Raw genomic sequence first — 13,240 nt, forward strand, 5'->3', positions numbered from 1 at the left:
GCAGTAATTCCCTGTTGTATTACACTGAGTGTGTGTCCCTGAGCAGTAATTCCCTGTTGTGTTACACTGAGTGTGTCCCTGAGCAGTAATTCCCTGTTGTGTTACACTGAGTGTGTGTCCCTGAGCAGTAATTCCCTGTTGTGTTACACTGAGTGTGTGTCCCTGAGCAGTAATTCCCTGTTGTGTTACACTGAGTGTGTGTCCCTGAGCAGTAATTCCCTGTTGTGTTACACTGAGTGTGTGTCCCTGAGCAGTAATTCCCTGTTGTGTTACACTGAGTGTGTGTCCCTGAGCAGTAATTCCCTGTTGTGTTACACTGAGTGTGTGTCCCTGAGCAGTAATTCCCTGTTGTGTTACACTGAGTGTGTGTCCCTGAGCAGTAATTCCCTGTTGTGTTACACTGAGTGTGTGTCCCTGAGCAGTAATTCCCTGTTGTGTTGCACTGAGTGTGTCCCTGAGCAGTAATTCCCTGTTGTGTTACACTGAGTGCGTCCCTGGGCAGTAATCACTTGTGGGTTTTTTTTGCTATAGCTCAAGAACAAATTCATGAAGAAGCTCCCACGTGATGCAGAAGCGTCCAATGTGCTGGTGGGTGAGGTGGACTTCCTGGACATTCCGTTTATTGCCTTTGTACGTCTGCAGCAAGCTGTGATGCTGGGTGCTCTGACCGAGGTTCCCGTGCCAACCAGGTGAGGACGCTGTGACAGGACCTTTCACCCTGCCAGGTCTCCAAAGATCCTCTGTGAAGACCAACATGTGTCATCATTGTCAGTGACTCCGTGTGGAGCCCGCTCACCCCTGACTCTCAGGGTTATAGCTTCAAGTCCCACATCATAAAGCCGAGTGCAGGTTCTAGACTCTCTCTCGCAGTGCAGAACCGAGGGAGCATTACACCTTTGGAAACGCTGTCTTTCCATTGACTTGTTAAATGGGGGTCCCCCCTCCATGAGGTAGATGTTTGTAATTTAACCTCCATGTTTGTTACATTTCAATCATGACTCAAGAGGAATGTGTGTCTAATTGGCTGTGAAGTGATTTAGCACAGTTTGATGTGCCAATAAACAACGCTATCTAAATTCACCTCCTTCTTTTCTTCCTGTGGATTTGTGAGATGTTTTCCCAAAATGTCCTTGGGAAATGTACAACTCAATATCTGCTTAAAGGAGGAGAGAGCAGTAGGTAGACTGAGTGGTTTCGGAACAAAACTTCAGAGGGTAGCCAGCCAGCTGAAGTTGGGCGAAAAAGCACAGAAGTTGCTGGAAAAGCTCAGCAGGTCTGAGAAAGAGTCACTGGACCCGAAACGTTACCGCTGATTTCTCCCCACAGATACTGCCAGACCTTTTGAACTTAACCAGCAACTTCTGTTTTTGTTTCTGATTTCCAGCATCCGTAGCTGAGGTTGGGATGTGTGGTACTGGAGGAGTGTGGAGATTTTGGAGGAATATGGGGCTGATGACATTGGGTAACTGTGCCACTTTGTTTCTGAACTGTTTGAGACTTACACCATTATTATGTTGCTGTCTAGGTTTCTGTTTGTTCTGCTTGGACCTAAAGGCAAGGCAAAATCATACCATGAAATTGGGAGAGCAATCGCCACACTCATGTCTGATGAGGTGAGGGTTATGGACATGTTGTCTATCTGTGATGTCAACACATATTACTAGGAGCTGTGCCTTACAGAGTGTGCAACAAAGATCCATTGGACTTCCTCCAAGATCATCTGATGAGGAAGGATTGATTAGAGTGAGGAGATTGAGTTGAATGAGTTTGAGTGACGTTACTGAGGTGGAATTAGACTAGGGCACAACTATGAGTGTGGGAGTTCATCTTGGGATCAAATGTATCACTGGGCAGGAATAGACCGTCTTAATCTCAGACTCTTCAAAGATTCATGGTCAATGAAGTGTTGATATATCACAAGGATACAACAGGCACTATATAAATATAAAACTTCTTTATTCAAAGGCTCCCAGGCTTTGGAGAAACAGCACCCATGATGAACTCTGTCATAATTAGAATCTAAATCTTCCCATCTTTGGAGTGTTGGAGGCAGGCATGTGTCTGACGATGAAGATCAGTATCTCCTGGTGCATTGACCTCCATGGAGAATGCCCAGGAACTTTCAACTCCCAATTCTGGTTTTTATTTAGCTGAAGTTGGGACATGTGGTACTGGAGGAGTGTGGAGATTTTGGATGAGCATGGGGCTGTTGGAAGCGCTGGGCTCCTCTGTCTGTAACTTTGAGTCAGAGACTGCAGGCATATTTGACTAATGTTCCTGAATTGATATCCAGGAAACATTTGACCAAATTTAGGGTGGCACAATGGCTCGGTGGTTAGCACTGCTGCCTCACAGCCAGGGACCCAGCTTCGATTCTACCCTTGAGCGACTATCTGTGGAGTTTGCACATTCTCACCATGTCTGCGCGGGTTTCCTCCCACAATCCAAAGGTGTGCAATTCAGGTGAATTGGCTGTGCTAAAGTTCCTATAGGTGCATTAGACAGGGGTAAATGTAGAGTAATAGGATAGGGGAATGGGTCTGGGTGGGTTACTCTTAGGGTTGGTGTGGACTTGTTGGACTAAATGGCCTGTTTCCATGCTGTAGGGATTCTATGGAAATTCCTATGCTAACTTCTGAGGAACACAAGAACTGTCTACCCCCTGGCCATTCACACTGATTCCCACCCTCCTACTTACCCCCCTTACCTGATCTAAATACCCCCCATTAATCTCTGGATCATCCAAATACCCACCTGAACCTAGTTACCACCTCACTCATATGTCAAGGGTTACCGAGTGACACACAGGAAAGTGGGACTGAAGCCAAAACCAGATCAGACCTGATCTTATTAAATGGAGGAACAGGTCCAATGGGCACAATGGCTTCCTTTTACCCCAGGTCCTGTTTCTTTTTCTACTCACCATTCCCCCCCCCCTTACCCACTCTCCTCACCATTCCCCCCCTTACCCATTCTCTGGTTTTCACACCCACGCTAACTGATTGAATTAAAGAAAGATTGGGCCCAAGCTTTACTCACCCACCATCTGGTTCTGTTTCAGCGTTTAAAAAAAAATACAATACAGCAGGAATTATTTGACATGATCACCATAAGAACATTTAGTGATTTCCCAAATCAAGCTGCTGCACCTTGAAGGATATTCCATCCGTTAGTGAGATAAACATTTTTATTCAGTAAGAATGCCTTGATCTCAAGAGTAGCTTCTGTTTAGTAACCTTAACCATCATTTTAAGTGACTACTTCCCTAGACCAATTCTTCAGCTTTGAAAAAAATTTAATGTTTTCGAATTAACCTCATCCATGGCATAAAGACTCGGACAAAACAGAATGAGGTTATTCGGCCCATTGACTCCCTTTCTTTCCCACAGCCCGGTATTTGTTCCTTTTTCATGTTTTGATGTAAGTTACAATTGAATCTGTTTCTGCTGCCTTTTCAGATCACAACAACCTGATACATTGAAATAAAAGGTTCCCCTGTGTCTGCCCTCTTGGCAGTTATCTGAAATTTATTTCCCTCAGTTACTGACCCTTTTGCCAATGGAAACCGAATAAATGGGGAGAAATTCTCAAAATCCTTTGTGGCTTTTTTAGTATCTTCTTCTCTATCGGTCTGACCCCTGGGTAAGGCGAGGAGGCAGAGTAAATATGTAAAGGAGTGATGACAAATCATCACTTTCAGTGCATTATTAATATTCAAGGCCTCTGCCAAATTAATGACTAATGAATATTTACAGAGCAGACGCAGAGGATAAAAGGAATGCATATTTCACTGATAAACTCTCATGACTTGGACTTTTCTTCTCAAGTTCTCTGCTTGAAGACCAACCTGACACCTAGCATCACGGTCACCATTCTGTGTAAGACAAAGGTGCACATTCCAAATCTGCCCCAGCCAGAACAGGGAGTCGGAATGCTGAGCTGTCACACTCTCTGTCCCGCCGAATGTTGGAGAGATTTGCAGGTTGATCCTTCACCTGTCTGGCCAAACGATGAATGCACATCCCTTACCCATCGGGTCTTGGTGTGGGAGCTTGTACCTGGAAGAGAAATGGTATTGACCATTCCACAAGAACCTGCCCCCTCTGTACCCAAACCATTTCAATCCTTTCCATAACTTTTCAGGCTCAAGTCATTTTTCACAATCTGGCCTCCTTAAGTCGAGACAGTTTGTTAAAAAAAGACTACTTTCTATTGGTTAAAAACCATTTACCTTTCCTTGTGGAAACAGTTTGTGGGATTGATCATATTTTCTTTAATCTTCCACGGAATGTAAGTGCCAGGATGTGGGGAGGTCAGTACTTGTCTCTTGTCCCTAATTGTCTAGGAACGGAGTTTCTTACTCAGCCACTTAAGAGTCAGCCACATTGCTGTGGGTCTGGAGTCACGTGTAGGCCAGGCCAGGTAAGGATGGCAGATCTCCCCCCCTGAAGGATGTTCCAGTAAAGGTTTTTATGATTATGGTTACTTAGTCTTCATTAGTCTGTCTTTTAATCCCAATCTTTGTTAATGCAAATTTCTCCAGGTGCTGTGGTTGGGTTTGAACTCACAACTAAGAACGTCCCCTAAACCTCTGCATTGTTAATCCCGTGACCCCACTGGACCCTCCCTCCCGAACCTGAGTATATTCAAAAGATAAAGTTTCTTTATCAAAATGAGCTCTTTGTAATGATGAGGCTTCCACCGAGCTGTGAGGAAGGAGCAGGTATTCACTACAGGGAGTCATGTGGACAGAGAGACACCACTGTGTCAAACTCCCTCTCCTTTTCCTGTTTCTCTCAGACAGCCATGCAAATCCAATCAGTAGAAATGTACCATACAATCTAATCTAATGAAAGAGTTTGCATTGGTATGGCACCTCACAAGTGAGTGGCTAACTTTGATTATGCCTGGAGATTATGCCTGGAGATTGCCCTCAAGTGGTCAACCCAGGGGCAAAACCCAAAAAAAGCCCCAAACTCTTTTAAAGTAATTACCAAGAGTGTTTGAGCCACCTTTCCCTAATATCCCCTTCACTCTGTCTGGGTGTTGTTTACGGCAATGGCTTGGGGATTATTCTTTTAGAACATAGAAATGACAGCACGTTACAAGTCCTTCGGCCCTCAATGTTGTGCCAACCTGTGGAACCAATCTGAAGCCCATCTACCCGACATTATTCCATTCTCATCCGTATGGCTATCCATTTAAATACCCTTAAAGTTGGTGAGTCTACTACTGTTGCAGGCAGTACGTTCCACACCCCTACTATTCTCTGAGTAAAGAAACTACCTCTGACATCTGTCCTATATCTATCACCCTTCAAATTAAAGCTATGTCCCCTCCTGCTAGCCATCGCCATCCGAGGAAAAAGGCTCTCCCTGTCCACCCTATTTAACCCTCTGATTATCTTATATGTCTCAGTTATATCGCCTCTCAACCTTCTTCTCTCAAACGAAAACAGCCTCAAGTCCCTCAGCCTTTCCTCGTAAGACGTTCCCTCCATACCAGGCAACTTCCTTGTAAATCTCCTATGAACCCTTTCCAAAGCTTCCACGTCCTTCCAATAATGCGGCGACCAGAACAGTACACAATTCTCCAAGTGTGGCCACACCAGAGCTTTGTACAGCTGCAGCATGACCTCATGGCTCCAAAACTCAATCCCTCTACCAATAAAGGCAAACACACTGTGCACCTTCTTAACAACCCATCAACCTGGGTGGCAACGTTCAGGGATCTATGCCCATGGACACCGAGATCTCTCTGCTCATCTACACTACCAAGAATCGTACCATTAGCCCAGTACTCTGCATTCCTGTTGCTCCTTCCAAAGTGAATCACCTCATACGTTTCTGCATTAAACTCCATTTGTCACCTCTCAACCCAGCTCTGCAGCTTATATATGTCTCTCTGTAATCTACAACACCTTCAGTACTATCCACAACTCCACCAACCTTAGTGTCATCCGCAAATTTACTAACCCATCCTTCTACACTCTCACCCTGGTGATTTATAAAAATCACAAACAGCACTGGCCCCAAAACAGATCCTTGCGGGACACCACTAGTAACTGAACTCCAGGATGAACATTTCCCATCAACCACTATCCTCTGTCTTCTTTCAGCTAGCCAGCTTCTAATCCAGGAATCCTGGCTCAGAACTTTTAATCCTGAATGTGGAGGCCATAGGGGTAAGACGTTTGGGGGTTCATCCTGGAGGCTGGGCCCAGTTTCAAAATGTTGTGACCCTTTCTGCTTCCTGTTGTCCCAACTCAAAGCTAATGCAGGAATATTTCTCCCGGGTTTCGGTAGAGCTGGCCTGTTGACTATCACTAACTGTCCAATCTCCTCTATCACAGACTGGGTTCCCCAGGGGCCCTGCGTTCAGCATTGGATCAGCTCTGTAAGAACAGCCACTCGACATAAGTCAGCACACACCCAGTGGTCGTCTCATACGGTCGGGCACTTGGAGGGGAATAAACGTGCGGGGTGACAGAGAGAGAGCAGAGGACAATAGGACTGACTAAATCACTCAACAGAGAGTCAGTTTAGGTTTTATGGGCTGAGCGGCCTCCTTCTACGTTGTGAAAACACTGACATTCTTGATGAAGGTTGAATTAATAATGAGCTGTTCTCCAGTACGCAATACCACTCAGTGACCTGGTTTCCTTGCAGTAAAAACAGAAACACCACAACTTCACAAAGTGGGTATGTTGGCTGTGAGCTGTGGGTGAGGGGTGTGGTGGGGGGGGGGGGGGGGAACATCCATGTTCTCTCCACCTCCCCCCTCATTCCCCACCCCCCACTATCCCCCTACCCCACCCTGTCAGCGTTCCATTCTGAGTGCACCTTGAAATTGCTTCAAGCATTGTGTCGTCCCGGGGATGAAACCTGCTTTCTGCAGGAGACGTGATTGTTTTCTCTTGTAAAATCTGGCACAATGTCTCTTGTTCACTGAGGCTATCACTGCCTGTCACAGCCTTGTCCCATTCCGCACACTTGCTGTTGTCTCCATTGTCTGACAGCTCAGTCTCTTAACGCCCCAATTCTACTGGGTCCAGTTAAATGCTGTTGTGGTTGCTGTGTGTGTTTTTAATGCAGTCTGTTCATTGTTCAGGTGTAGACCCACCAGTAGATGTGATACTCTAACAGTGGTGAGGTGCCAAAGTGGGGGGTGGGGAGGTCAGTGAGCTGCCTCACACACAGAAAGGACAGTGGGAAGGGCACTGCAGTGAGGAGAAATTGCGAGTGCGTCAGTATAATTAGGGCATTGTGTTTCCTTTACGAGTTTAGCTACCAATGGCTTTTGTTCTCAGGTTGGTTCAGTGCCGACATACAATGTGACCCAGAGTCATGTCTTCTCTTCTTGTGTGCACTTGCAACTTAATCAAGCTCTTTACTAATGACCTAATCAAGGCGTTTAGGATTACAACAGGATAGGTCATAGAGTATTAGAGATGTACAGCACGGAAACAGACCCTTTGGTCCAACCCGTCCATACCGACCAGATATCCCAACCCAGTCTAGTCCCACCTGACAGCACTTGGCCCATATCCCTCCAAACCCTTCCTATTCATATACCCATCCAAATGCCTCTTAAATGTTGTAATTGTACCAGCCTCCACCACATCCTCTGGCAGCTCATTCCATACACGTACCACCCTCTGTGTGAAAACGTTGCCCCATAGGTCCCTTTTATATCTTTCCCCTCTCACCCTAAACCTATGACCTCTAGTTCTGGACTCGCCGACTCCAGGGAAAAGACTTTGCCTGTTTACCCTATCCATGCCCCTCAATTTTGTAAACCTCTATAAGGTCACCCCTCAGCCTCCGACGCTCCAGGGAAAACAGCTCCAGCCTGTTCATCCTCTCCCTGTAGCTCAAATCTTCCAACCCTGGGAACATCCTTGTAAATCTTTTCTGAACCCTTTCAAGTTTCACAAAAACTCTCCGGTAGGAAGGAGACCAGAATTGCACGCAATATTCCAACAGTCGAGAAGCTATTTCCTCCTGTGGGGGAGACCAGAACTGGAATCCATAAATTTAATACAGTGACCAGAATCCAATGGGAAATTCACCCGAAATCTCGTTCCCCAGATGTGGAGGTGCCGGTGTAGGACTGGGATGGACAAGGTCAGAAGTCACACAACACCAGCTTATAGTCCAAAAACACAAGCTTTCGGTGCAGATTTCAAATAAATCTGTTGGACGATAACTTGGTGTCACGTGTCTTCTGACTCTTTCCCGAGAGAGTGGGGAGAATGTGGAACCCGTTCCCACCGGGGGTGGGCGAGGTCAAGTTAAATGAGAAATGACAGAGAAAGGGACAGCACAAAATCGGGTGAAGGTGATTGGAGGAGGCACCCGAGGAGTATTACCCCACCGGGGTGTGTAACCTGTGCCTTTGCTGTACATTCTATGCAGTGGGGCAGAATTAAATTCTCGACCCAGTCATTCAGCTGGTCAGTAAAGTGACCATTCTCTCACACTTTCAGAGTCCATTAATAAATCATTATTTCCTAAAATGTTTAAATACATTTAAAAATATGTGTTTACCTAACAGGTATGTCCTGCCAAAAATATCAGGACAAGCCAGACTGCCACAGATATTTTCCAATCGATCCGGTCGGAGATGTTATTACACACCTCTGGAGCAGGTGGCACTTGAAGCTGCACCTCCTGGCTCAGAGGCATGGACACTATCACTGTGTCACAAGAGACTCCCCAGATAACTGCATTATTTTTGTTTGTTATGATATTGTTCTTATCATCCTGGGGCAACCAATTTGGGGCGACACCGTGGCTCAGTGGTTAGCACTGCTGCCTCACAGCGCCAGGAACTCGGGTTTGATTCCAGCCTCGGGTGACTGTCTGTGTGGAGTTTACACATTCTCCCTGTGTCTGTGTAGGTTTCCTCCAGGTGCTCCAGTTTCCTCCCACAGTCCATAGATGTGCAGGTTAGGTGAATTGGCCAATAGAAATCGCCCATAGTGTCCAGGGATGTGTAGGTTAGGTGCATTAGTCAGGAATAAATATAGGGTAGGGGGAATGGCTCTGGGTGGGTTACTCTTCGGAGGGTCAGTGTGGACTTGTTGGGCCAAAGGGCCTGTTTCCACACTTTAGGGAATCTAATCTAAACCTGTTCAGAAATGTGATGGCATGCCCCTGGACCAAGTGAGACTTGAACCCAGATTTCCTGACTCAGAGGTAGGGACACTACCATAATGCAATACTCAACCTTCAGTGAAGTGAAGGAAGGCATCACCTCCGCTATCACACAACATCTAGTAGAGGCAGTGTTAGTGGCCCTACCTCTGGGCCAGGATTGGAAGAGCACAGAGATCTGGGTTGAGTGGTGGAGGGTCTGTTGTGTTTATAGAAGAGGCCGATTGACCTTCCTCTCGTTATAGACAGTCTGGATGATTCCCCCACTCCGTTCTGACATTCCTAGTTGGAACTGAGTCAGGAGCGATGAGCATTTGTGATGTTATTTGTTGGTGTTTACAATATGTGACCGGAGTTCTGCTTTTCCCTCTCGGACTGTTTAGCTGTTTCACGACATCGCCTACAAGGCGAAGGATAATGCTGATCTCCTGGCCGGAATTGACGAGTTCCTGGATGAGGTGATTGTCCTTCCTCCTGGAGAATGGGATCCTGAGATACGAATAGAGCCTCCAAAGTCACTCCCTTCATCCGACAAAAGGTAAAGATATCAGTGCTTGGAATGGAAATATGGACACACGAGGTACGGAGTCCTACTCTAGAGATGGCCCTTTATATCTGGGACTGGTCTAGATACTCAGGGTTACCAGTGCCTGGTAACTGAACTGCTCCCAAATGGTCCACACAGAGGATAGCAAAGACAACCTACTTCTCAAATGGTCTCTCAAATACTGGGACTAGTATCCCTCCGTCCTTACGGGAAGATCCCCTGTACAATTTGAAAGCAACTACGGACAGTTGTCCCTAGTGCCCGGGCCAATATTTGTCATTAGTCTTAAATAAAGTCAGTGAGCGAGTTATTAACGGCTCTGGTCACCCAGTGGTTTGCTCAGTGAGGGGCAGATCGATTGTCCAAAGGCATGAGATCAAATCCCATTAGAGGCCCTGAACTTAAGTTCAATTAACTGAATGAACAAAACCTAATCTCATGGTGCTGACTGTGAAACGACTGAAATCTTGTAAAACCCACTCACGCCAGAACGCCGTTCCAATTGCCTGACAAGCCCCTCCATTGTTTTTAAGATAGTGGCTCGCCATCACCTTGTTAAATACATTTAGGGATGGGTCATAAATCTGGTGTTGTCAGTGATATCTGCATGCTGAGAACAACTTTTTTAAAAATCACTTTCCCATTTGTGAGATCCTGCTGTGTACAAATTCAAGGACTGAATTCCCTATGATGCATCACTTCAAAATTATTTTTTAATGCACTTCAGGATGTTCTTAGGTTGTGAAAGATGCTATAGGAATGGATGAATTTATTTTAGTCTGACCACCTGGGGTGACATGGTGGCTCAGTGGTTAGCACTGCTATCTCACAGCACTAGGAACCCGGATTCGATTCCACCCTCAGGCGATGGTCTATGTGGAGTTTACACACTTCCCCCTGGGTCTGTGTGGGTTTCCTCAGGGTGCTCCGGTTTCCTCCCACAGTCCAAAGGTGTGCAGGTTAGGGTAGAGTGTCCAGAGATGTACAGGCTAGGTGGATTAGCTATACTATAGTGTCCAGGGATGCACAGGATTGGCCATGGGAAATGCAGGGTTCCAGGGATGGGGTAAGGAAGTGGTCTGGGTGAGATGCCCTTTTGACGGTCGGTGTGGACTCAATGGGCTGAAAGTCCTGCTTTCACACCGTGGGGATTCTGTTATTCTAACCATAGCATGGTAAAGCCTAGCAAGTGGTGTTGGTTTAGGTATTTACTCAGGACTCCTCACAGAGACACAGCCAAGATCAAACTCACCCTGGAAACAGAGAGGGCCAGTAAACACATTAAAACTGGTTCAGTCTTTGGAGCATGTGAATTCAAAGGCCTCAGAATGAAAGGTAATGTCAATTTTATGTAAATGTATATTTCTGTTTGAAAGCCAAAATATTTGAAGGAGATGCCGGAAGAGAAGGAGGAGGTGGTGGTGGTGATCACGGTTGAATCTCAGAGGTCAGCTCAGCATGCTCCAGGGTCAAATAGACAACCCTGCCCGTTCAACAGGCACACATTGTCATGGGTATATCTGAGGCTGGCAAGAGATAGGAGGCTTAGATGGTACAGTTTGCTGGGAAGCTAGACGAGATTACTCTGATATCAAAAGTTACGTTACTCGGACTCAATGGAAGAATAGAAACACATTGGGTTAGAGAGCTACAATCATTGCAATGTATGTTAGAATGTAAGTAAAGAGTTGACTGCACTGTGAGGATGAGAGAGGGTGTTGTTTTGACATCAGGAGCAGCCCTGGGAGTGTAGGAACAGTTCCCAATGCCCAGAGAGTCCATGGTTAATAAAGTCCAGGCAGAGTTAGCAATCTACAGAGGCAACACAATCCATGGTTACAACTAGAGACACAGAAAACCTGCTGACGTTGGGATCTGTTCAAACCAGGAGGGCTAAAATGTAGTGATTTTACAAATATTTCCCCAACGGGCCTCTGAGTGGTCATACAAATGGGGAGCAGGTGTCGCATTGACACACTGGTTTGTCACCACCCAGTCACCTCTCACTCTGGGCTTTTCACAAAAAGTAACAAAAAATGTGATTTATTTTCTTTTCTCTTTGATTGGTTTACCGGTGTCTGGTGTTCCTCTCAGTTTCTCCTTCTGTTGTTCCCCCCCTCAAGGGATCAAAGGGAACGGGGGAGAAAGCAGGAACAGGGGACTGAGTTGGATGATCATACTGAATGGTAGAGCTGGCTTGAAGGGCCGAATGGCCTACTCCTGCTCATATTTACTATGTTTCTGTGTTTCCATACCCCTCTTTCTCCCTCCACTCCCCTGTTGTTACTCTGCACCACTTTCCAGTTAATCTTTTCCCCTCCTGATGAATGGACTAAGGCGTTCATTCTGATCTCTATGTCAATGGTGGGGAGCTACCAGGGAGGAGCACAGTGTTTGAGCTGCATCATGTTCAAACCTTGTCCCTGACAAATACCCCAACTCCCGGTCCTGGCAACTTACCAATTTTCTTGGTACAGAGGTGGTTTCAATGTGTACTGCAAGATCCCACAGACAGGAACTTGTAAATAACTGAATAATCTGTTGATTGATAGAGCTCCCCTGCAGCTTCCTAATGGCAGTGAGGAATGAACAATTATTGGCCAAACCCGTGACACCAACATAGAGCCATACAGCACGGAAACAGACCCTTCGGCCCAACCAGGCCATGCCGACCCGAATCCCAAACTAAACTAGTCCCACATGCCTGCTCCTGGCCCATATCCCTCCAGACCCTTCCTATCCATGTACTTATCCAAATGTCTTTTCAACATTGTAACTGTACCTGCATCATATCCACCACTTCCACAGGAAATTAATTCCAGATGCAAACTCTGTGCAAAATATTTACTCCTCATGTCTTGATAAATCTGTCTCCTCTGACCTTAAAAATGTGCCCTCAATTTTGAAATCCCCTATTGTAGGGAAAGGACAACTACCATTAATCCTATCTGTATCCCTCATGATTGTATAAACTTCTATAAAGTCAACTCTCAACCTCCTACGCTCCAGTGAAGAAGGTCCCAGGCAAAACAGCCTCTTCTTATAACCCAAACCCTCCATATCAGGCAATATTCTTGTATATCTCTTCTGAACACTCTCCAGTTTAATAATATCCTTCCTGGAACTAGTCCAGAACTGGACGCAGTAATCCAGAAGGTGGTACTTCTGTACAACCTCGACATGATGCAATTTTGGGGCAGCACAGTGGCTCAGTGGTTAGCACTGCTGCCTCACAACGCCAAGGACCTGGGTTCGATTCCAGCTTTGGGTGACTGTCTGTGTGGAGTTTGCACATTCCCTCCATGTCTGTGTGGGTTTCCTCCGGGTGCTCCAGTTTCCTCCCACAGCCTAAAGATGTGCAGGTCAGGTGAATTAGCCATTTTAAATTGGTCATGCTAAGACAATTAGTCAGAGAGAAATGGGTCTGGGTGGGTTACTCTCCGGAGGGTTGATGTGGACTTGTTAGGCTGAAGGGCCTGTTTCAACACAGTAGGAAATCTAATCTCAGTCCCAACTCCTATACTCAACTCATCCA

At 46.1% G+C, this 13,240-nt stretch overlaps 1 protein-coding gene across 4 annotated transcripts in view; it reads left to right on the forward strand.

Annotated features, from left to right (window-relative positions):
- Positions 1-13,240, forward strand: part of slc4a4a (solute carrier family 4 member 4a) — a 266,877-nt gene that overhangs the window by 133,263 nt on the left and 120,374 nt on the right. For all 4 annotated transcript variants that reach the window (XM_087979895.1, XM_087979896.1, XM_087979897.1 and 1 more), the window contains exons 8-10: positions 532-689; positions 1,526-1,613; positions 9,542-9,696. In XM_087979895.1, the coding sequence (XP_087836021.1) occupies positions 532-689; positions 1,526-1,613; positions 9,542-9,696 (401 nt within the window). The remainder of the gene's footprint in view (positions 1-531; positions 690-1,525; positions 1,614-9,541; positions 9,697-13,240) is intronic.

The sequence above is a fragment of the Chiloscyllium plagiosum genome, unplaced genomic scaffold (genome assembly GCF_037043375.1).
Source record: "Chiloscyllium plagiosum isolate Xiang-an unplaced genomic scaffold, Cpla_swu_hap1 HiC_scaffold_36, whole genome shotgun sequence".
NCBI lineage: Eukaryota > Metazoa > Chordata > Chondrichthyes > Orectolobiformes > Hemiscylliidae > Chiloscyllium > Chiloscyllium plagiosum.